At 39.5% G+C, this 25,889-nt stretch overlaps 2 protein-coding genes across 5 annotated transcripts in view; one reads left to right on the top strand and one right to left on the bottom strand.

Annotated features, from left to right (window-relative positions):
- The window catches only part of CFAP97 (cilia and flagella associated protein 97), a 29,472-nt gene extending 12,578 nt beyond the window's left edge, over positions 1-16,894 (bottom strand). Inside the window, 3 exon segments of the mRNA XM_088131616.1 lie at positions 6,965-7,036; positions 7,119-7,994; positions 16,656-16,894. Coding sequence (XP_087987742.1) covers positions 6,965-7,036; positions 7,119-7,994; positions 16,656-16,698 — 991 coding nt within the window. The 5' untranslated portion in view covers positions 16,699-16,894.
- Positions 16,895-17,068: 174 nt separating this feature from the next.
- Positions 17,069-25,889, top strand: part of SNX25 (sorting nexin 25) — a 63,762-nt gene continuing 54,941 nt past the window's right edge. For 3 of the 4 annotated variants that reach the window (XR_015794264.1, XM_088131607.1, XM_025163741.2), the window contains exon 1: positions 17,069-17,900. Coding sequence is in view for 3 of the 4 variants with exons in the window: in XM_088131607.1 (XP_087987733.1) it covers positions 17,364-17,900 (537 nt within the window). In the remaining variant the exon portion in view is untranslated. The remainder of the gene's footprint in view (positions 17,901-25,889) is intronic. The other variant, XM_007423697.3, reaches the window with a different exon arrangement.

Here is a 25,889-nt window from a genome sequence, read left to right as displayed (position 1 = left end):
ATATTTAGGAAAACAGGGTTTTTGGAAAAGGAGTAGAGAGATAAGAGTAGCACATGCAAGTATTAGGATTCAGAAATAAACATAAACAAAGATAAGCCAATTCACAACAGACAACAGGGAGGAAACTGGAAGTCAATGTATATTTTTGCCTTCGGTAAAATAGCACCGAGAGATATATTTGGCAAAATAAGAAAGCAGCCAAACCACTGCTCTGCAACAGAGACATCCCTTTCAAGCTAATGCCATAGAACAGTGTTGTCCAAACTTGGCCACTTTAAGATGAGTGGACTTCAACTCCCAGAATTCCCCAGCCAGCCATGCTGGGAGTTGAAGTCCACTCATCTTAAAGTGGCCAAGTTTGGACAACACTGCCATAGAAACCAAGTGTCTTGAAAGTGCATGCAATAATTATATCAAAGACAAATACCAGGAAATATTTCCAATGAATTTACAATAACAAAATACAAAATGAATAAATAGTTCTCTCCCCATTTATCACGGAGCTCCATGCTATGTAGAATTAAACATTACTGGTATCAGTGAAGCCATTTTAGACAATCATTTTCCAAATTTGAGAATGTAGACAATGTTGTAAGAGATTTAAAATGGACATTACTTCCATATCAATGATAATCCTCTAGAACTATAATGCTCTAGAGCAGTGTTGTCCAAACTGCTGGGGAATTCTGGGAGTTGAAGTCCACTCATCTTAAAGTGGCCAAGTTTGGACAACACTGCTCTAGAGGATAGAGAGGTTCTAAATGGGGAGTAGTTCTGTGGGTGAAATTCATCACTTTCACTGTCATCTCTATGAATCTTGTTAATGAGAACTTTTGTTTTATGCAACTGCCAAGCAGTCTTGACAGTTGCTGAAAGTGTCAATACTTTGAAAGAGGTGCTTCAGAATGTACACAGGTTTGTGCCAAGCACCTCCATCAAATAATTTTTTCAGGTTTACACAGCTGCTTAAGAAACTACTCTCTGCTCTGTCCACATGTGCATGCATATATTCTGAAACACTTCTTCAGAGGAATTTGTACAACCTTAGTAGAACTACAATGTCCATGAACATCAAGAACAGATAGGAACAGAAAGAATATTACTTACAGAACCTGAAAAAAATTATCCTATAAAGCCCCATATAACTTGGTGCCAAAGGACCTTCAGAATAGTCTCTTTCAACCAGAATTGACTTGGCCAATACTAACAATACAGAAAAAATTGTTGATATTCCCCTACCAATAAGAAAATTAGGGATCAATGCTACAAGGAGATGCTTCTCTGTTACTGCCCCAGTGTTATGGAATAGCCTTCCCTGAGAAATTCAGGTTACCCTTGACCATGCTGGCTTTCTGGAAGCTGGTCAAAAAGGAGCTGTTCTGGAGGGCTTTTAATTAATTAATTCGCATAGCCCCACTGCAACTGTTAATTGCAAATGGGAAGTTTTTTTAATTTTATTTTTTCTAATGGTTTTACTCTTTTAGTTTATATTGTTGTGGATGTTTTTATTTCTGTAAATTGCTGAGGACATAAGATTGCGGCAGTCTAAACATTTATTCAGTACATAAATGAGATATTATCCCTAAACTTTAACAAGGAATTAAAATACTGCAAAACATAAAACATGCTATGCACTTACGCTTTAGCTACAATTTGGTTTACTTCCTAGATTATCACATCAAGCATTGCTGAATTGTTTTTCCATCAAAAATGTATACTAGGGCTATAGTAGTGCAGTACTATTAAAGAAGGAAAGATTGGGACAGCCATTGGAAATTTGTGGGCATCGCTGTTAAAAATATAATTGTTTTGTAGAATAAATAGTGGAGATTCTTCCAGCATGGCTACAAGTATCCAACTCCATGTCTTTGAAAAGATATTCAGTCTCTGCAAATAGCTAGTCAGGTATCTGTATTAAATTGTAAAGGAGGAAGGAGCTGAGCCAGTAATATAGTTCAGAGGTTTCTTTTTATAAAGCAGTGCTACACAAAGTATGCATACAAAAACACAGTATCATAAACATTAGCCTTGGACTAATCTGTTCATCCTTCTTCCTCCAATATGGCTTTAAAAAAATTGGAAGTTTGCTTTTATGTCTCTAAACTCATATAAACTGAAGATCATTTTATATATAGTCTGTGAAACATGGCAGCTTCTAGCTATAAGTTATGAAATTGGCTTGTTATAATTAACCATTAAGATTAACCAGGTACAACTGTAGCTAATGGGAGGAGGAAGGAGTATTAGGTATGTTCATTGCCTTGAGTTATTTATAAAAATAATAAAGGCAGGATAAAAAAAATCTAAAAAAAAATCTGAAACAGAAGTAGAAAAGGAGTGGGACTGTACAAACAGGAGGTACTGGAGCATGCCTTTGCAATGCTAAACTACTGTTTAGTTCCACATATTAACATGGCTACTGACAGCTTCTGCTATGTGCATAATGAACAGATATTCAACTTTCAATTCCCAAATTGACAGAACATGGAAATATGATTTATTTGTAGAACATAGTTTAACTTACTCCTGCTACCTCCTTCTCTCCTATATGTCTCATTCCTACATGAAGTAGAAGTTTTTATCACAATTAAATCTAAAGTACACACTATGTGTTTATTATAAACAAATACTAAATAAAGCCACTTTGGCCCAAGGGATGATAATTACATTTAAAGATATTTTAGGATAAATTTCTGGGTTCTGAAAAGTTATTTTTTGCTAGCTCAAAATCATTTACCACCTGTTTGGTGTTTCTCTTTAAATGGGAAACTGATAAATCATGAATTTGCTTCAGCAATTGTCTTCAACTATAGCAAGCATTTGTGTGTGTGTTTTAGCACTGGAAGCTGCTATTCAAAATCAGATTTCAACCATTTTGCTCATTATATTTGCTACGGTGGCCTCTGATAAACAGGATAGATAGCTTAATCCCAGTTTTAAAGCTGAAGAGTTAGGTCGGAACCAATCTGTCTATCACATTCCAATCTCCCTACCTCTCTAGTTTAGAATTTGGAACCATGCTGAGGATTACTTGAGACTCAGCTAAATTGCTGGAGCACCTTGGCTGTCCAGGGGGAAAGTGGCAACTTTCTGCCTTATAAGCATTTACTGATTATGAAGCAGAAATGTTTTCATTCTTTCTCTTCTGACATTTCATGAGATGTCCATTGGTGGCATCTAATCCATCACACTCATCTCTTTGGATCTTCCCAAAGAAAGGCCAATGCTTTCTGGAAGAATTCTTGACTATGGTGTTCGGCTTGTTCAGAAAAAGAACCTTTGCTACAGAAAATCTGGTGGCCAATATTAATATGTTTATAATATTAAAGTTCTGTTTTCATATTGAAATGCAGTGAAACAGCTATTTGCTACTATGTATTAAAGAGTAACTTACACATCTCAACCCTTCATTGCTTGATGCCTCTCTACATAGAGAATGTCTTCTATATTAGAAATGCTTTAGTTTTCTGCAATGGATAAATTACCCAGTCTTGCTCTATCATACAACCCTATGGAGTACAGTTGAAAATAGCTGGTTTAGTACTGAAAACACAGTAATTCAGTTCAAAAAAACTAAGCAAAGCCCACAAACCCCAGATTAAACAGTTGTTATAAGAGTAATGACAACTTCAAACATTTACATATACCAAAAAGGATTAAAAATATATTCTGTGAATCCCTGACCTTCTCTATAGGCAATGCCATGGCCAAAAAAATCTTATCAGAGACTAGCAGGACAGCAAGCAGGTTGTTTGCTATCCAGTTCCAGATTAGAAAAGAGGTTACTTTACTTTCTCTGTGGGTGGATGTTAGCAGTTTAGAACCTGCTACCCAAAGGAGTCACGGGAAGGCCACTTTCTTTATTAATAATAAACTGATAGGTCGAGTCTGGATGAAAAATCTTATCCTTAGCACTGACCTATTAAAATAACTTTCTCCCAGCCAGCCCAGAACTTCCCATTTCTTAATCTCAGGACAAATCTACAGTGCACGAACTGTAGATTTATGTAGTTCATGAATGGATGAACTGAGGACATGTTTGGCAGTTGATAGAGAAAATGTTAACATCACTCCAAAGTTGGTGGCTCAACCCAAATTGGGGCACCAGAATATAGAAAAGACCAACAAGTTTAGCAATTAATTTAAAATTCACATTGTCTATGAAATGACAAATGTTGCTATAGATATTAAATATCCCCAGCAAGAATGCAGGCACAGAAATTTAAACATTCTAAACTTGGACATCATACAGGCTGCTTATTTGCTGTCATTTTTTCCCTTTAAGCCATTCTTTGAATTTACTCATAGTTCCTTCTGAAGGACTACGACATCTACTACTGAGAACCAGAGTAGATTGCTCCCAAACTCTAATATATAGTATCTGGTTAAAAAAACAAGAGAGAGATGTATATATTTCTACTACTCTGATAACAGGACAGCTATGGCAATCACAAACAATTTGTCTATATGCCAAACAGACAGTATTCAAATAAGACTGTTTTAGGAAAAAGAGATTTTAAATTATATTTTTAAAAAAATCTGATACAGTACCTCATACAAGTCTTATGTTTCCCCTTAAAGTTCTAAACACTTTACAGTTTTCCTCTTTATTTTTCTCACCTATTTTCTTTCAACACATTCTTGAAAACTGGTAAACTTCATCACATGAATATTTATATATACAGAGAGAAACAGATGCTGTATATCAGTTTTAAAACATGAAGAAATCCTGTTTCCAGCTCTTCAACTCTTGAAACACTTTGACTGTCAGCATGTCTTAATACAGAATCTGCTTACATGACATCAGCAATACATCACAATACCTTGCCACAAGACTTCTCATATCAAGTGAAGAACAATTAAATGGGACAAAGTATTTGAGGACCCATTTATTGATTTTACATTCTCAGCTGAATTTATTAACAGCATTACAATTTTTTTTTAAAATAAGGTTCTTAATAACCTGGTAAGTTCATAGTAGTTCATATGGCCAGACAATAGCTATTTAATGTTTTAACACAAATACTTTGGACTGAACCTAGAAAACAAGTGGCAACCACTGCAGATTTTTCAATACTATGCTCCAGTTTACTGTCTTGTTGTCACATTTTAAACTAACTGAATCTTCAGGGATAGCCTTATAGATTTTGTTGCAGTAATCTAGATATAATTAAGTATGAACATTAGGATTATCCAAACCTTGGAAGTGATGTTTCACTTCAATGCAGGTCTGAGTGAAGTGGTTCATTAAAGCACCGGTAACCTGCTTCTAACTGGTGGGGTTGAGTGGCTGTGGTGATTCAGCTGGACAATGAGGCTTTTGTGCATGCACAATACAAAAGCCACTTCTCTCAGAGTAAAAGCCACTAACTCAGGTTGATTTCACTTTGGTGCTTTGCAGAGGCAGAGTATCTCATCTATGAGGCACTTTACCACAACAAGGAAAAGTGATGCATATCAGGAAGGTGGATCAACTAAGATCCTCATGGGCATAATGAATAACAATTACCAGATCAGATTAAATCAGTACTGGTACAATCATCGTGTTTACCCAGAAGTTTTTCTGAACACCATATGAAGATCTGGGGAAAGGAGAATCAAGTAGATTTTGCAAGCTACAAATCTGATCATTCAGGGGAAGCACAATCTCTTCCAGAATATGTTAATGAACTACATTGCTAAACTGTCTCCTGGCCAACAATACCTCATTTTATCTAGACTAAATTTCAACTTGTTCATCCTTATCCAACTCATTATTAAAATCAGATAATATTCAAGAAAAGTTCATGATTCCTAATAAAGAATAATAGAGCTGAGAATCAACAAATTCTGGATAATGTCAATGATTTCACATACATCTTATACAACATGCAAGACAGAAAAGAACACTGTAGCCAAGATGTTTGCCGCTGAACAGTGGTCTCACAGCACCACCTTCTAGCGAACTCAACAGTAAAGACATCTATTACTGCTACACAATATTGCTAAAGCCCAATCCCACAGTTGTAATATTATCACAATAAATGGTACTAAAAGCTTTCAAGAAGTCCAAGAGTATTGAAAGGGGACCCTCCCCACTGAATCGCCATGTAGATATTCACCAAAGTGACCAAAGTAATTAATTGAAACTCAAGGCCCAACTGAAATGCATTTAAATAATCAGATATGCCTCAAACTACATCACCACCAACAATTTTAATTGAATAAAAGACTATTACTGCCTCTTTTATATAAGAATGTATGTGCTCTTCCAGCCCTTATTTCTCCTATCTCCCTATCTAAAAGTTAAAATAATACCGGGTGAGGAATCTCTGAGAGGTCTATTTAAAACAAAAACAAAAACAAATCCAGTTGTTCACAGCATACCCATCAAGTCCTCTGGCTCCCAAGCTAGTAATCCTTCCATAATTTTCACAAGTATACTGGTATTGCTTCTACATGGTGATACTTTAACATATTTTCCAAAACTAGAAGTTATGTTCATAGACAAGAATAATTTAATTGGTCAATGGTCCATCCAAAGCACATGTCTCATGATAGGCTGCAAGCGAATGAAGTAAAAGATGTGGTCATCAAGATACAATTTTCATTTGCATGTCCATATCAACTACATATATGTCATTACCCATGCCTAGCTTCATTTGAGAAGAGAAATACAGAACTTATTACAGAACTTTTTTAGCCTGAGTTGTGCTTGATTTATTTCAACCCATACATTTTTCTACTTATATTACTATGCCTAGAAAATGTAAATTAAGTATAAGGAATGAATGAATGAATAGTGAACATATTTTTCATGTTCAAAGTGCTCTATAACATTAACAAGTTTTTGATTTTTTTTGCTGTTCAAAGAAACCTGTATTATATATCTCTCCAAATTTAACATATACTATATTGGAATGCAATTAAGTTTAATAAAACCGTAGAGAAAAATGACAATGTACAAATTAAAAGAGAAAAATACCTTTCAAAAGATGATTCAAGTCCATAGCTTCATGCAGGACCTTCTGAAGACATTTGTGATCCACCTCAGGTTCTAATGAGAAAAAAGTATACACAATTATTTTAAGCCTAGTGTTTCTGCCATGTATATGGTTTAATAAGTTCTGCAAACTTACCATATAACTCCTGGCTCACATTTTGCTGTCTTTTAACTTTTAATTTCTTATCATTGGATGCTGCCAGTTCAAAAGATTGGATGGGACTGATATCTGGTGTTGACAGAGGAGTTACATCGGTCACTGTATCTTCAGACTCTTCTGTGTGGTCACCCAGCTTTGATTTTACTTCCACTGACTTTATTCCTTGGCTTGACTGTTCTGATGAAAGAACTGGTAAGCTACTCATGCTTTTCTTTTCTGAAGAGCATGATGAATCTGACAGGCAACCGTCAGAGCCTGTTTCTGAACAATCTGTATCAGAACTAGATGATGGGGAAGAAGAGGAGGAAGAACTAATGTTCCTATTAACCTTTGCACCATTAGACTGTTTAGAGAACTTATGTCTAACTCTCTGATTTCTGCTGTCATCACTACTGTCTTCCCCATCTGTATAGTAATTTTCTTCACATTCTTTCTTTATTTGGGGAATTTGCACTGGAATATTTTCTTGAAGGATTTGTTCATTTTCTGCTGTTATTCTATCAGCTGGATCTTCCAGATTCAAAGAAACTGACAAAGAAACAGCATTATCTGGATTATGAGCACCACTGTTTAACATGTGTTCCTTCTGAGATTCTGCCTTTTTAATTTGCTTTTCTTCCTCAGTACTGTTATCCTCCATCACTTTGGTTTCCTGTTTCAAATGACAATCATCTACAACTGAATCTTTTATTTGTGCATGCTCAGAACTTTCCATCTTATCTGTTTCTGTTGTTATTCTGTCTTTCTTCACCTCCTCCTCAAAATCGCTATCAAAGAAAGAATGATCCACTTCACAATCAGAAATATCTTCATATCGGTCCATACTGAAGACAATGTTGCTTAAATATTTTCCTACAAATAGAAAACTGGAATTATTAAACCAATTGTTGAAAGAAATCTTTTTCTATCCTTTTATTATAGCAAATCTTCCCTCCAAATACTCATCCTCTTGAAGAAGCAGCAGTAATTACCATTACAGCTTTATGCAATATTTTGTTATATCATTTGGTACAATTACATAAGCCAAGTTGCTTTAATATTAATATTATATATATACACACACACACACACACACACACACACATACATACATTTTGTGGGATTACTTTTTTATTTTATATCAAGTAAACAACTGTGATTTAAAATAACACTAATGATTAGCATATTAAAACCAAAATAAATGAACACAGATGCACTAATTTAGAGACAAAATTTAAAAATCATAGGTGGATGATATAAAGTAAAAATGTCCTGAACAATGCAAACTTTTGAGGAGGTGGGACTGGGAAAAAAACAAAACAAAAAAAATCCTCCCCCCAAACATACTGAAAGTAATAGATCTATGTTGTACCTTTATATTTTCAGAATTGAAAGAATAATTTCTTCTTTTAGATTTACGTGTAATATCTGTACCATCTAATATTGACTAATTCATTCAATTAGACCATTCCATATGACCTAATGTATAGATTTTTCTATTCCTTCTCTCATTCTCTCCTTTCTTGTACCACCTAGCCTGATAAGCTCCTTTGTGGCATTTTGACTGGTCCTAGTAAAAATAATGCCCAATTATGGCTTTTATATTAAAACAGTATAATACCACCTTAAGGAAAAGTGCATTTATTAGTTGTGTTCCATTACAGTGCAATAAAAATGGACATTTATGCTCCATTTACACTAATATACCTCCAGTTGACATTTTAGTTGGGGTATCATAATTCTTCAGACATTTTACCAATTAATTCCAAAAAAATTGCTGAGTTTCATAACAAGATTTTTCAAGGTGTCTGTTGAAGCAGGCTCTCACCTACGGAAGCTTATGTTCACAATAAAATAGGTAGCCTTTGAGATACCATTGTGCCTCCTTTCAACCCAGTTTGCAGGTTAGGGAGCTCACATGTGGAAGACTCCCTGAACCCTTGCTGTAGCTCTGGCTTCAGTGAGACAGTGATATTTGAAGGAAGCTTCGCATTAATTGATTAACTGCTATTCCAGGCAATAATAAATTATGTTTCTCAAGTTCAGTTGCTATGACACTGCCGTGAGCTGTGCTGCTATAATTTTTTAAAGATAGGGATGCTAGTCATAACACTAAACTTAATATATTCAGGAAAAGGCAGAAGATTATTTCTGGATGGTTCACAGTAGATTGCTAAAAGCTTTTTTCTCTCTCAACTGTTTTATAACAACAACAACAACAACAACAACAACAAAAATCTCATACTCTGGGCTTAAGACTCTTAATCAACAGTAACTCACATACAGATTTGCATCCATGTAAGTCATCCCAGTGGACGCATGGCCCATCGAGTACCAGAGATACCCGGATCTCCCCGTGTTATTATTTTGTATGCAATTCCATTGGTTATACTAAAAAAGCACTATTAGACTAAGTCTAATTACACCCTAATTAACTTCCATTTAACTAATACACCCACAGAAGTTACTTATACAAGTACTTGCTATCTAGGTTATCTGTATTTAAAAACAATTTTTTGTAATTCTCTCCATGTAGAGACTACTTACTGTAGGTAACAAGGTGACTGTTCCTCCCAGTATTTGTTTCACTTGATTGCAGGATCTGTTTGCTTTTCCCCTGCACTCACTTGGTAACTATAGCAAAGCTTATCAATGCATGATGTGACATGGGGGTGTATTGTTTTTTCAAACAGGGCTTATTACAGAGCCCTGTTTGAGTGATCAGGGCTAAGAGGGAATGACTAGGCCTCTAAAATAACATCAATGAATAATATATTAAAATAAAAACAACAAACACATAAAAATTAAGAGGGAATGATTAGGGCTAAGAGGGAATGACTAGGCTTCTAAAATAACACTAATGTATAGCATATTAAAATAAAAACAATCAACAAATAAAAATTAAGAGGGAATGACCAGAATTAAGACAGGACAGCCCTAAATTACTTTCAATTCACCAACAACACAGCCGCTGGTTTGATATGGAATGCAGAAAAGCATGTTGTATGGTTAGGAATTCGGCAAGGAGAGCAAAAGATAGTTGTGCCCCATAGATAATTACAGAACTGCTTAGGAAGAAAACGGAATATAAACTTCTCCTAAAGCACAAGACAACATTATACCAAATGACTCTTTGGCCCTCTCTCCTGACTGCCATAGATTTTAAGACACAACGTTATTCTGGAAACTGGTAAATACCAATTTGGGCAAAAATAAGAACATCTTAGAGGCCAGAGTGTCCAAAGAAGAATGGGAGAACCATTATACTAGACTGTTTGCTCCCCATCCCAATTCAGTTAATTCCCCAATTAATCTAAAACTCTAAGACGCTACACCCTGGCCCCATCTTTTAAAAGGAATTGAATATCTGATTCTGGCGTAGCTATCAGGCAAAGCCCCTGGAGAAGACTGTATCCCTGGTAATTTATTAAAAGCTAATATTGTCTGATGGAAGCCTATTTTGGCTAAGCTCTTTAATAACATTAATTCCTCTGACCAACTTCCCCAGGGTTGGAATACAAGCATAGTGATACCAACATACAAAAAAGGTGATCGTAGCCACCTAGAGAACTATATACCAATTAGTCTAATTAATATTACAGGTAAAATTTATGCAGAACATCTAATAAATTAGAGGACTGGGTCATCAATAACAATATCCTTGCAGAGGAACAGGCAGAATTCAGAGCGGGTTATTCAACAATTGATCATGGTTTTGTATTGAATCATCTGATAAATGAGTATGTTAAACATGCCTACAGGAAACTGTATGTTGCCTTTATGGATTTTTGTGCAGCTTTTAATTCCATTGATAGAAATAAACTATGGATTAAACTACATCAGTTGAATTTGGATAGAAGGTTATTAATTTTGATCATGGCTTTATATACAAATACTCACATTCAGGTTAGGTTCACCCCAGTCAGGCATCTGACAGATAATATCAAGACTTTTAAAGGAGTAAAACAAGGATGTGTGCTTGCACCATTATTATTTAATCTATTTATTAATATTATTCCAGCCCTGAGTGGAGAAAATTTTTTCCCAGTAAAGGCGGGAAATAGGAACTTGTCCATATTACTTTATGCTGATATCCCATTCTCAGATAGGCTTGTGCAGACAGTTGAGCTTTGGAGAGCTATTCCGCTTGTGAATGCGAAAAAATCAAAGGTGGTGGTATTTGGAGAGAAAAGGAAAAGATACAAATGGAGACTTGCGGAATATAATATAGAGCAAGTCTCGCTTGTAGATACAGTGGTACCTCTACTTACGAACGCCCCTACTTATGAAATTTTTGAGATACGATCAGCTCCAGCCCCCAAAATTTACCTCTACTTACGAACTTGCCTTGACTTACGAGCCATTTTCCGCCCGTTCCACGTGGTCCGTGGCTATTTTCCCGCCCGTGCCACGTGGTCCGCGGCCATTTTCCCGCCCGTGCCACGTGGTCCGCGGCCATTTTCCCGCCCGTGCCACGTGGTCTGCGGCCATTTTCCTGCCCGTGCCACGTGGTCCGCGGCCATTTTTCCGCCCGTTCCACGTGGTCCGCGGCCATTTCCCCCCGTTCCACGTGGTCCGCGGCCATTTCCCCCCCATTCCATGTGGTCCGCGGCCGTTTTTCTGCCCCTGACACGTGGTCCGCGGCCATTTTTCCACCCTGCCGCGTGGTCAGCGGACGCCGGAACGGATTAACGGTAATTACATTGAACCTTATGGGAAAATTTACTTCGACTTGCGACCAACTCGACTTGCGATCAGAGTCACGGAACGAATTAAGTTTGTAAGTAGAGGTACCACTGTACTTGGGCATCCTTTTTAATGCTTCAGGCAGTTGGTGCTCTATCAGGCCCAAAAAATAAAAATTGAGAAAGCTTCGGTAGGAATAATAAAGTTTTGGCGTACAAGTGGTGGTCGACAAGTTCCTCCAATCCTAACTCTTTTAGAAACCAAGTTAGTTCCTTACTTTTCGTATGCATTAGAGTTATGGGGAATTCCTACCCCTTATGATATGGAATTCTTTCAAAACAAGCTCCTCAGAACAGTTTTAGGTGTACCCAATGGTACTCCTATCCCCTTTCTCTATGCAGAAACTGGTACATACCCAATTAAAGCTAGAATAATAATAAGGGCCTTTGATTATTAGGCTAGACTCCTCAAACTACCTGATCCTTGACTTGTTAAGCAGTGCCTCCTGGAGCAAATTAATTTCTTCACTCCTCCTCACACCAGTTGGCTTACATTTTTATCCAATCATAGCATACCTTTGGTTTTCCCCCAGAATTCTTTCTGAACTCGAATAACACCAATAATAGTCTATTATTTAAAAACAGGGTACTGGATGTCTTTGCCCAAAGAAATTTGTTTAAATTATCACAAAATAAAATTGCCCCTTAGTATGCACTCAATAAAACCAGAATCGAATGTGAACATTATCTGAAGTGTGTTACAGTGCCATCCCTACGAGAGGCACTTACAGGACTACAGTTCCAGCAAATGGCATCAGCAACTCGAGAGGGCCAATTTCACAATATCCCATATAATATGTGATTCTGCCCTTGTTGCACAGAAAGTATAGAAGATTTTACCCATTATTTATTGTACTGCCCTATTTCTGCTTCAGCACGTTGAAAATTTCTGGAGCCCCTTCTGATGAGGAAATCATTTTGGGCCAATTCATTTAAAATTGAATATCTAATGAATTGAGGCAAGGAGACATTGCTATGGAAATTAGCAAGCTTTGGACAGGCTGCTGCTAAATAGAGAATATTTTACCAAATGTTCCTAATGTTTTTAAAAATTTTACCAGTTGTAATAACACTGTTTTAATGTCTTTACTGATTTTTGTGTATTTTAATGTATTTTATTAATATAAGGCCACTTTTGTGCAGGTTTAACCTTATTTGTTATGACCGTGGTCAGAACAATAAATAGATTAGACTGGCCCAAGGTGATCGGTTGGCTTCCATGCCTACAGGAGGACTAGAACCTGGATCTTCTTAGTTCAGCACCTTAAGCAATACACTACAGTATGCTGACGCTCTACTCTAGGTAACAAGATAAGTTTCCAAATATACAGACATTATCCCTTCTACACGTTTCTATTATTTTTCTGAAGTGCAGCTATTTTGTTATTCAGCTGCATGGGGTACACAGGAATAGGCGGATTTTAAAAAATGGTTTCAACTATATACTTTCCCCTATCATTTAGCATTACTCAATTCAGCCATGAACTATATGGTTTTATTAAGAGAATACGGAACATTTTCAAATGGGAAGATATTTCTTTGCTACCCCTTCATGGGTATCTGCAGGGCACGATAAAAAAAAAAAGTCAAGATGGCAACCAGGATGGTGCAATTGAAGCTCCACTGATTGTGATGTACACAAAAAACAGGCAAAACTTCAACTGTATCACCATGTTTGCCATCTTGACTTTTTGACCATATCCTGCATACAGCTGTGCATTCCATGTATTTTAGTAATTCAAAATTTAAAGAATTTGAAATTAAAATATAATTTGATCTCTTTATGTAATGTAGACATGATAGTCTTACAAAACACCATGACTGTGCTGACCTGACACCTACAAAATCCTACACAGAAAATTATTCCTCTGTCTCCTTAGAAATGCAACAACACTCAGTAGTAATTGCACTTGAAACTAAAATTGCACCTTCTGATAACTGCTGTGTAGGATTGTTGAAGTGAGGGAGGGAGGCTGCAGAGAATATTTTACAGCTGCTTGTAGTACAAGCTGCATATGTATAGGAGACATTCTGGGAGGCACTGCATGTCAATCAGCTCAACTGCAGTTGTCATGACAGGTTTTGTTAATATTTAGCATGCAGAAAGAATCCATGTCAATCTGACCAAGGAGTTAAGGAATGATACAGACCAGTGCGTCTCAAAGTATGGTCTGGGGACCCCTGGGGGTCTCTGAGACCCTTTCAGGGGGTCCACAAAGTCAAATAAATATTTTAAAATTTCTCAGTTTTAATTTCTAATACAGCAAGTATCAATAGATGCAACCCACATAAACCAAAGCTCTTTGGGGCCCTCAATCATTTTTAAGAATGTAAAGGGGTCCTGAGACCAAAATACTTGAGAACCGCTGATAAAGACAAATGCCAAATTTTCATCTGCCTGATAAGTCCTCTTTCAGCACTGTTACATGCCTATTATTTTCAAGTTCAAAAAAAAAAAGGAGAAAAGTCTGTGTTGAAAGCTTTTTTAAAAATTTTGCTTATGAACCCACAACCCACTATGTGTAGGAGTCTTCATTACTCAGAAACCACTTTCTCTAATGCATATTACTTCAGACGCTAGGACAGAACTGACATTTCTGTTGCTCCAACCTCTTCACATCAGGACAAGACACAAGGGAGATAAACCAATCTGAGCAGCATTTGGGGAAGGGTCACAAAAGGCCAGTAGGCAATTTTACTATTCCAGAAAACACACTCAAATCTAGCGTTAGGAGAACCAGGAACCCAGTTCTCTGGCAACAATGAGAGAAAAATTAGAATCCTGAGCTGGTTCAACAGACTATTAAAAACGACTTTTTAAAATGTATGCTATGTTTGTGTCAGTAAAACAATAAATATAGCAAGGAACAGACAGGAAAACATTTGTCCCCAATGTGTTTGCCCTTCCATCCACTTTTTCTTGCAAGGAGCTTTATTTATAGTCTAAAGAATTAAAAAATGATATGCATTCCTGAGGTGGTAATCAGTTTGCTCTACTCCCATATTCTACAAATGCCTAGAAGAGGTCTCGCCTAGAACTGGCAACCTGCTTATTTTTAGACTGAATTCATACACTGCATTAGGACATGATTTACATTGTATTAAATAAATATAATTGGCTGCGCCTGCACAATTAATCTGGCTTAGGGAAAACTCAAAACCACCTTATTTTTAGCATGTTGCGAAATCGAGTCACAACCCCCTTCTCAAAGGAAATATCCCCAGAATGGTTTTAAGCTTCTTCACATTGCTGTAAAATTTACCTTAGCCAATAAGGTTTCTAAGAAAACACCCGAGGCGAGGACTGTTCCCTGCGTCCTTGCAACTAGCTGAATAAACTCCGACTTCTTATGGACTAGAGAGGCAAGTCTGCGGCTCGATGCGTGTCTCTGGTTGGAACGATTAGTCGTAACCCCGCACCGCGCCCGCCACCAACAAGTCAGATCCACACCGCGCCCTCAGCCTCTTCCGCAGTTCCTCCGAGCCACCCGACGGCCGCCCCATCTGTTCCAAAATCGAGCACGATACCTGTTAGTGGCAAGCTGCGCGCGTAACTGAATAACTCCTCGTTGCTCAGATAACTAAGCCGTAAGGTATCAGCCACGTGCAACGGATCCACCGCACGCAGGATGGCTAGTTGCGAAGGCACAGCCCCTTTGGGGAAAAGTGGCGGAAAGCCGCTCGCTCTTTTCTTCTCCGGTACTTCGCCTGACGCGCCGTCCCTCCGTTCCGGAACGCGGGGAGCAGGAGCCTTACAGCGGCGTCGCCCACATCCCTTCCCCTGCGCGGAGGGCGAGTGTCCTTCCGCCTACCCCGCCACGAGCCGAAGCGAGGCCTGCCCAGGGACGGGCTGGATACTCACCCCGCAGCCGGCGAAAAGGAAGGCGTTTTGCGCGCTCGCTTGCGGTCGCCGTAACCAGCAGCTCTCCCGCCCCCCGTAAGCGAGCGCGGACTCTCCCTCCCGCGCTGTGTTTGCGTAACCAGGAAAGGGAGGGATAGGAGAACGAGCGAGAGAGACCAACATTTCCGTCTCCGTGTTTGCGCGCCCGGGCTCCCTCTTCGTGCAGCAGGGGGAAGCGCGGAGTCCCGGTGGCTGGAGGTGAGGCTAACCAGGCTCCGCGGCTAGGCGAGCCAGCAGCGTCGTGACATGTATTTGAGGCAGCCTCAGAAAAGTCTCTTGTAAGGATTAAGGCGGCCACCTTCGCCTGATGTAGTTGCTGTAACGATTAAACTCTTCGTCTCAACAAAAGATCTTTGCAAATAAGCTTTGTAAATAAACGGTCTTGGAAATCACGCGGCCCCTTTGATGTCGGATTCGACAGGTCTATATTGCTTGGCGCTTTCCCAACCTAATTCAGGCCAGCTGAACACGCCGCTCTAAAAGCGTTCAGGGGCGGGGTTAAATCACTTTAAAACCGTTCCTCAAATTTGGCAACTTTAAGGCGCGCGGACTTCAACTCCCAGGATTCCCCATGCTGAGGATGCTGGTTAGGGAATCCTGGGAGTTGAAGGCCACGCATCTTAAAGTTGCCAACTTAAAAAGCCACTGCTTTAAACACTTTGGCGCCCTACACATCATCAGCTAAACTAGAATGTGGTTTCCTTCTTTATAGTTAAGCACCTAAGCTGTATACAGCCACCGGGGTTTGTAAACACAGTATGTTGTGAAAACCCAGGTAATGATAGCCTACTCGGTAAACTAGAGTAAAATGAGTAACGGTTGGCTTGTTGGGTGAGCAAATTTGCAGAAGTCTGCGTTATAATGCTGCCGTTCGATGCATTTACTTGCCTGTCCGTTCTACTGGATGGCGAGCCGCAATCTGAGAGAGCATTTCTAGCAGCGCGGTCGGACCGGGGTTACCCGTGTGCCTTACTGCAGGTGGCCGTCCTACAGCTGCACGTCTCCTTGGGATAAGGATTATTGGGATTATTGCACTGATGCGTAAAGCTGGGTCGCGCAAGCGAAGGGCGTAGAAAATAACCTGTGGCAATGACCCCGCTGGCACGCGCAGCGGAGAAACAGCTCTGCGGGCTGCTAACTGCCGAAACGGCGAACGGGAGGCCGCGGGCCTGCGCTAGAGGGAGCCCTTTTCCGAGAAGCAAAACCCGGCCAGCGCCAAGATGGACGTAGCCGCCAGCCAAAGGAACAGCGGAGAGAGGCGGTCCTGCCCGCCGCCTTTACGCGACTGGTTCCGCCTTGCTTGCCCGGCGCACGTGGCCGGGTTTCCAGCCGCGGCTGTCATTCAGGCGCCTCCTCCGCCTCCCCCTCCTCCCCCCGCGAACAAAGCCCGCGGGGCCTCGGCTGGCTCTGGGGGGACCGCGAGCTCCGTGCAGCGGAGGCGGAGAGGCGGGGACGCTCCCTTCGCGGCTCCGGGCATGAGCCGCGCCGGCTTCTGCGCGCCCGGGGACTCGAGCCGGAGGTCGGGGGAGATCGAGACCTTCCGAAGAGGGCCCCGGCGCGGGAGATGTGCTGCTTCCCGGCAGCCCCCGGAGCAGCATGTTCCCCGATACCGGCGCTAGCACCTCCTCCGGCAGGGGCAGCGGGCAGCTGGAGCCCGCGGGCGCCGCGGTCGGCTCCGGCGCCCCTGGAGCCCCGAGACCCGCGGGCGGAGAGTCCTGCAAGAAGAGTAGCAGCGTCCCAGCCGCGGCCGAAGGCGACGGCGAAGAGGACGAAGAAGAGGCGCCGCCGGCGGCGAGGGCTCCCGCCTCGCCGACCCGCTGCATGGTGGCCACCGGACTGGGGGTGCTGGGGCTGGCCGTCTCCCTCTTCCGTCTGGGGCAGCAGCCGCCGCCGCCGCCGCCGCCGCCGGAGGACGAGGAGGCGGCGGCCGGCGGGCAGCTGTACGTGGCCTGGCTGCTGCTCCGGCTGCTCCTGTACCTGGTTTGTGCCGCCAGCGCCTTCTTGCTCGGCTGCTTGCTGGCTCTGGGGAGCCGAGGTCGCGGCCGCCTCCGACGCCCGCCGGATTTCCTCGCCGCTTCGAAGCGCCGTTACCTGGGAAGGGCGAGCGCTGCGCCCTCCTGGCGAGCTGCCGCGGTAAGCGATTGCCTTTCCGTGACCTTAGCTGCTTTTCCTTCTTCTCTGCTTTGACGTTATCTCCCCTGTTTTCTACCCGGGGCTGGGGTCCCCCCCCCTTTGGAGACAGGGCTGAGTTTAAGCCGGGAAGCATCTGGGCTCAGCCCTCCTTCGGATTCTTGGACCTGAACCCCGTGGCAGGAAGTGCCTTGAATCTGAAAGGAGTGATTTTCCTCACAATTGAGGTATCCCATCTGCTACCGTCCTCTGCGTGGGGGATTGGAGTCCTTCAGGTATTCTTGGTCTTTCAGTAAGTCACTGTCACCTGAAACAGGTTAGAGCTCTGTTGTACCCTGCACAGAGGACAGGGAAGAATAGGAAGAATAGGAAGAGAGGATGCTTAATTTTACTTTCCCCCTTCTCAATGTCATTGTTGAACCCTTGAGGACCTATGCTGACTCCTGTGTGGCGATGGGGAAGTCAATGCAGTTTTTGGAGCGCAGTCCTTCAAATAGGTAGTCCTCATTTAGCTACCGCAGTTGGGACTGGCAAATTGGTCATTAAGCAAAGCAGCCACTAAGCAAAACAGTGACTGTGCTTAGAATCTTACTTCAGCTTTCCTTTGCTTTACAGACCTGCAAAGGGTGTAAATGTGAAGATTGGTCAGAGTTATTTTTTCATCAGCGTTGTAACTGCAAACAGTTGCTAAATGAGGCAGTCACTAAAGGAGGACTGCCTGTAGGATTAACGTGGGTCACTTCGCCAGCATGGCCAGTATGTTTGAGTACTGCTAGGTCATAAATAAAACACAAACACTGAAAAACCCACTGAAAAATCTTGAGTTTGCAATTCAAGAATTGCATACCTTTAACTTAAAGAGAGATTCTATAGGCCTAGTGGCCTGTATGTAACAGCTGACTTACAACTTGCAGAACTCTTTGCACTGCTTTAACTCTTCAGTCTAGAGGTGTTAAAAGTAGCAACGGAGTAGTAAGATTTTACTTTGAGGATATTCTCTTCTTTGGGGTTCATTGTTTCATTTGTAAACACTACTTGGGCTCTACTACCACTAGTGAGCTCTTCCGAAGTAGATTGTTCCTTCATAAATAGATATTGCTTCTCCATAAAAATTGCTCAGTAGATTGCTACTCCATTAAAAAAGAAACCAGATAATTCTTTATAAGTAGAAACTTAGATGTTCACTTTATTGGGGAAGGATTTTTTTTTATATACAGAAGTTTTTAATAGAGGGGCTTTTAAAAAAAAAAAAAGATTCATTTCATCCTGTGGCCTTCTATCTGCATGATGAATTTATGTAGCCCAAATAAAGATTTATATCAAATCATAGTAGCTGAACTGTAGATAACTAACTAAAGTACCACAAGTCCCGTGAGGATTCGTGGGAATTGGTAGGTAGCAGCACATTGTTGAGTTAGCACATTGACAAACAATGTGTGGGCATGCTTTTTCATAGCTCCTCCTACTAGGTGGTGCATATGCTTTCATGGTTGCGGCTGTGACCTGAAAGTTCAAAACCTTTAGGGCAATAAAGTGCTTTTCTCTACCTTCTCTTAATTTTCATAGCATTTTCTTAGAAATACATTTATTTATCAAATAAGGTAAAGGTTCCTGACTCCATAACAACTCTATGCAGCTTAGAATATTGAAACAGATTAGAACAATAAAAAACAGGAAAAAAACAACAACCCCAAGTGTCCAGGAGAAGCAAAACAACACTAGCCCAAGACCTGAGGGAAATAACAGGTTGTAAGAGTTTGTTTGAATGAGGACAGGACAGGGGTTATACAGATGTTTGTGGGAATGCTATTCCAGAGGGCAGATGCTGCCATGGAGATTCAGGTTTTCTTGGTTAAATGTGCTTTGAGTTGATATTTTAAGCTAGTATCTAAGCAGATGAATTACCATAATCAGAGAGAGTCTGTCATAGGTTCAGCCCCTGCACTGTGCAGGAACAAGAAGGATCCCAAATTCTAAATCTGTTGAAACAATAGGTTCTAAATTGAAACAAGAAATGTAATATATACATAAAAATAGATTTAGAATTTGGGGTCTTTAGTTCTAAAATGCAAGTAAGATTAACTGTTGAGAATAATGTTTTATGTAGTAAAGTCAACTTGTTTTGGACAGATGTGTAATTGGATTGCTTGAAAACGTATTATCTCGATCATTGAAAAAAAGAGAGCCAGTGTGGTATGACAGTTGGAGTGTTGGATTTTGATCAAGTAGACTTAAGTTCAGTTCCCATTCAGCCATGGAGTTCACTGGGTGGTCCTGAGCAGTTTCTTTCAATATTTCCCACAGCAAGCAAAGTGACTATTGTGGGGATAATATGAAGGGAGAGACTCCATATATACTGCTTTGAGATTAAATTTTCTTCAGATTGAGATTGATACTTGGTGGTTTCGTGGGCAATTGGGGAAGTGGTTTTACATTGCCTTTTTCTAGAATATTTTTCAATGTCCCAGTCTAGCCTAGAGCTCTAGGATTCTCTAGAGGTCTCCAATCCAAGTACTAACCAGGCCCAAACCTACTTAGTTTTTCAGATTAAGCTCTCATCAGTTAAATGCTGCTACTTCCTGTGTGCCCTTGATGCGTGATGTTTTTGTGGTGGTTTTGATTGTATGTGGTACCCTGGATCAGAATAGTCATGATTCTTTTGTACACCACAATGAATGTACATTTCTATATAGAAATTACATCTGGAGGAGGACTCTCAGTGTGAAACTCAAAAAATAAACATTTTGATAAATGTGCATTCAGATTCATCTGCGATTAGAATCTGAATTTGAAAAACAAATGTGTGTGTGTGTGTGTGTGTGTATATATATATATATACACACACACACACACTTTATATATTATTACATTAATAATATATACATATATTAGATGAGTGTGTCATTAATGTTGTGAGTGCTGTTGTGTTCATTAGTGCAGGATGTGCTGTATGTATTATGTGTGCCACGTATATATTACAAGTGTAGAATATAGCAATTTGCTACAGATAATAATTGTCAGTTAATATGATCTCCTTGCTTTGTGGGTTGCTCTTTTCTGTACCTTTAATGGCTGCTTTTTATGATATCAGACTTTTGACCATACTGCAATTAGTAGGCTCAGAAAAGTGGCCATATCTGGTGGATATGATGTCTTTACGTGGATGTGATGCCTTTTCTTCTAAGAAGTAGAGGGTAATGGCTGTCAATAGTCCTGGGGAGTGTGTTATTCTCAAAAATTAAAAACACATTATTCCTGATACAGCCTTATGGGAAATCAACATTTAAAGAATCCTCATACTGTTTCTCTACAGTATTCCAGTTGCTCATTGTGGAACAATATTGCAAATAGGTCCACAGGAGCTACTAACCTGTAAGATAGTTGCTACTCCAGAAGTCTTGAGTCTTTAGCAGTAGTTCATTGGCTATTCTGTTTTGTTTTGTTTTGTTTTTTTGTGAAAGAATATTGATAATACTGAACAGTTCGTATTGATTTGTATATTTACATGGCTAATTGGCCTTCAGTAATAAGAACTCTTTCATTCTTAAGTGAGACTGAGTGTGTCTTTGCTGATAACTGCTATCTTTGGATAATGACCCAACATTCCTTTTACCTTCTAGGATTCAAGAATGAAGGTTTCTTGTCCTTTGTAGACGCCATTCAGATAGGTTGGATGGGTAGTTTCTTGATTGCCTATAGATTTCTAACCTTGGGCTAACAACTTAGGCATTGATAATGAGGATCAGCTAAAAGAATTCATAGTTTTACATACTTCTCACTTTTTGAGTGCCCCCTTATAATGGTTACTTTGGCTGCCTTCTTTACCAATAAGTTTAGTATTCTTTTAGATCCACTTTTTCATAAAATATTTTGCTTATTCTTTTATGTGATTGTCCATCTTTATCATGCTGTCTAGATTTTTGTGTGTGTTGTGGGGGCAACATTTAAAATGTTACAGGTAGTTCTTGCGTAATGATTGTTCATTTAATGATGGTTCAAAGTTACGATGGCCTCAGAAAAAGTGCTTTACAACCTGTACTTAAGACTGTTGCAAACCGTTGCACCACTCCCCCGGGATCATGTGATCACAATTTGCAACCTTTTTTATGATGGTCATAAAGCGAATTGTGATCGTTAAGCAAATTCCAACAAAAAAGTCCATTGGGGAAGCTGGATTCACTTAATGACCATGTGATTCACTTAACCACAATGATTTGTTTTATGACCATTATAAAAATGGTTGTAAAATCAGGTCCAGTCACGTGGTGACTCACTTAATGACTTCCCTGCTTAACAACTAATTTTCCAGTCCCTATTGTGGTTGTAAAGTGAAAACTGCTTGTAGTTCATGAGTGGCTCTGAAAATAAATCATTTTTAAATCATTTATCTATAAACCAGGCCTGAGCAAAATGGAAAAGAACCACACTGATAAATTAAAAATCTTCCTAGTGAGCTCCAAAAGAATACCTGGCTCACCAATCAGCTGTTCTGCAGCAAGTGAAGCAGTGGCAGTGCTGGAGGAGGTGGTGGTGAGGCTCGGGGCACTCAGCAGCACATCTTTTGGGGCAGCGGCAGTCAACTTATTTTTAAAAAATGCTGACAGGCCACACAAGCTGCTTGTGGGCTGCGTGTTGTGCAGACCTGCTAGAGATCAATCTTTGGGCTAGCAAAAAAAACAAAAAAAGAGTATATTGGCTAGGAAAGATACCTTGGCTACTTTGCTTCTGTTCCTTTTAGAAAGCTATGGCAGCCAATGGGTCACAAATGCAATTTGTGATGAAGATTGCAAAGACATTGTAAAACTACTGATGTCAATCTATATACTACTAAAACTCTCATGTCTGTAACCTTCAACTGGGCGAAACAGTGCATCATAAGGCAACAATTTTTGAACCAAGGTACTTCAAATGGGCTAACTCACAGAATGCGTCCAAAATCTGTGACCCATATTCCTGTGGGATTGAAATTTGTGGCCTCTTCAGCACTGCTGTGCTGCTGCTGCAGTCAGCCCAAGTCATGTGATTATCATGGACATATCCCCAACCTCTTTCTCTCCTCCCTCTATCCTTTGCAACCAATTGGCTGGTGGCAAGGCCCAGTGGGTGAGCAGTGTTTGGCTGCTTGTAACTGAGGCAGAAATTTGAGATCTTTTAATAAGGGGCATTAAGGGAAGGATGAGGTAGCGACTTGGATGCCTGCTGGCGAGGCAGGGCTGGCTGGTGGGTGCCAACAGATGAGCCCTCTTCCTCCCTTGAGGGAACGGGCCCTTGGGGACAGACTGGAATGGGGAGTGGGGGTACAGTTTTCCTTACACTCTGTGGCTTCCTTTGTTCTACCTCCCCCCAGCAAAGTGGCAGGCAGTTCTGCGGGTCAGCTGAGGAGAAGGAGGAGGAGGCTTCACCGGGGCTCTCCTGAGGGTTGTGAGGGGAGGGCAAATGGCCCAAGCCTATATTATATGTAGGAAGGGAGGGAAGGAAGGAAGAAAGGAAGGATTTCTGATGCTCCCTGCCAGCTTCCCACAATCAAAGTCAATGGGGAAGCCAGTTGCAAGTTGCTCACATTCCCATTGCTTTTTGCCCTTGGTCATTCTGTTTCTCTGTTTAGGTAAGGAAGTATCTCTAAAATGATGACCCAACAGGTCACAGGTTGTCTAGTTCTTTATAATTCCAAAACTCATTATAGTGACTAATTATATGTTTGTTTACTGATCATATGTTCAGGATAATTGAGCACCGGCGGCATTGCTAATCTATGTGTTTTAAAATTAGAATGGATTTAGTTACCTAAAATACTGGCCCTCAAAAGCATTTATTAAAAATGAGTAGGATATTGCAGGGCCCACTATGAACAGAAATTCATGTAATTTGCTTGCAATGATTTTCTTTGGTCAAATGGTTAATGATTTTTAATCTAAACATGGAATTGTGTTCATGCAGGGGTAGAACTGAGTTCATTGAGGTTTTATTGAAGATTCCCAAATGGCTTAAACTGCAGGGCAATATGCAAGCAAATTTAAAATATCACTAGCAACTGCAGAAATCTGCTTCCAAGGTCATGAATGGAAGTAAGTTTTATAAAATACTGACTTTTAAGTGGATTCCTTGCATGGCACAATCTCTATTCAGGTTCCTACAGACTTTTTTTTTCTTTTTTTGCTGATGTTGTTTATAACATGGTGTTATTATATAGGTGAGATTTTTATTTATTGTAATTATATAGCTGCCCATCTCACACAAAGTGACTCTGGGCAGTGTACAACAATTAAGAAGAATAAATACATAAAAACAATTACATGTCAGATGTCAAAAGATTGAATTGTGCGATCTTGGATTAATCTCTGCTTCTTATTCTTCTGTGACATAAAGGTATGGAGGAGGAATAACATACCTTGAACTATTTTAGTCAAGTACTAAGGAGAGCCCAACAATGCTAACATAGCCAAGAATATATATCTATAATTTATTTCATAACAACAACTTGATATTGTAAATTTAGTTAACATAGAGGACATTAGATTTGCAAATTAACCCACAAATATTATTAGCTCACAAAAAGGGATGAAGCTGCTTCCATGCACAAATCTATGCAAGTCCATTGATGCCCACAAAAACAACCCCCCATGACATTTGTACAATATTTGATTCAGATTCTATCTTTAACTGTAGCAAACTCAATCAATAGCTATATATAAATGTGAGAGGGTAAAATATAAATGTACTTGTAACAGCTATTAAGAAGATTGGAAACCACTTTATTACTTTTTTCTTTTTCTTTTTCTTTTTCTTTTTTTCTTTTTCTTTTTATTTCTTTTTCACTTTATTACTTTTCCTTATTCTTTTTCTCTTCATTTCAAAATTTGTATTGTTTCTATTCTGTTGAAAACTTCTTTAATAAAAATTATTTTTAAAAAATCTATATATAAACCTGAGCTTTTAGATGGAGAAAAAAAATCACTGATGTGCAACTCATTAACAATTCTGATATTATAAAGGGTTAAATAAAGTTCATGAAGGGACAGTCTTTTTCTTGTTTTCATAATCTTGGTTTTGGCATTTAATTTTTTGCTAGCTATTTTTATGAAATCTAAAATTGTAATAGTTGGTCTGTAGGCTGAAAATCTAACTCCATTAGTTGTTTTCATGGCTTATCTTTAAATTTTAATATATATCAACATTGCAAGCTGCTAAGAGATCCTTATTTGGGGAAGCATATAAATATTCTAAGTACATTTATAAACATTTTCCATAAAATGATAATATGTCTATTAGAGTTTCACTGTAGCTCATAATTTTTCAGTGTTAAAAATGTGCCAAAATGATGGAAGAAGGCACACTTGAAATAGGCACTTGATTGCAGATTATATTATAATATATAATATAAAAATAAAATATATACTATAGTTGCAATTTAGGTTTTGAACTTTTAAAAGATCCTTACACAGTTTTTACTTTTCCTAGCTGTGTAATTCTGAATAAAAGTTTTAAATAATCCTAAAAGATTATGAAAAGGTACTTGTTGCATTACAGACTTAAATTTTCTAAAACTCTACAATCAAACTTTTCTAGTACTTAGTATTGAAGTTGTTGCCCAATATTAATTTTGTTGCCAAGACCAGGATCCCATAAATCCTGCAACAGGTTATACACATTCAAAGATGCTTTGGGCTTGTTTTTCTTGAACATCAATCGCCCACATTATTTACTTTTGAATTGTGCAAGTTTTCACATTATGTCCTGTTTGATAGGATAATTTTTTAAAAAGTCATCTGATTTTGCTTTTTGTGCAAATGGGTTTTCAGTCTTTGGCTCTAAACAGAAAACTGTTTTTGTGGATAATCTAGGTTCAGTATGTCCTTTTTGTCCTGCCAGTGCTAGTTTTATTTTTTTCATCATGCCATAAAAAATCAGTGATGGGTTTGGTGGATTATGGCTTTTCTTCTTTTTAAGCATCTTTTGAAAAAAATCAAGGGAATGGCCTAAATATGTGCCTAA

This window comes from Python bivittatus, unplaced genomic scaffold, assembly GCF_059951505.1.
Source record: "Python bivittatus isolate LINGU-HERP-01145 unplaced genomic scaffold, Pbiv_v1 ctg000070_np1212, whole genome shotgun sequence".
NCBI lineage: Eukaryota > Metazoa > Chordata > Lepidosauria > Squamata > Pythonidae > Python > Python bivittatus.
Note: the sequence above shows the minus strand (reverse complement) of the source record. Positions and strands in the feature narration are given on the sequence as shown.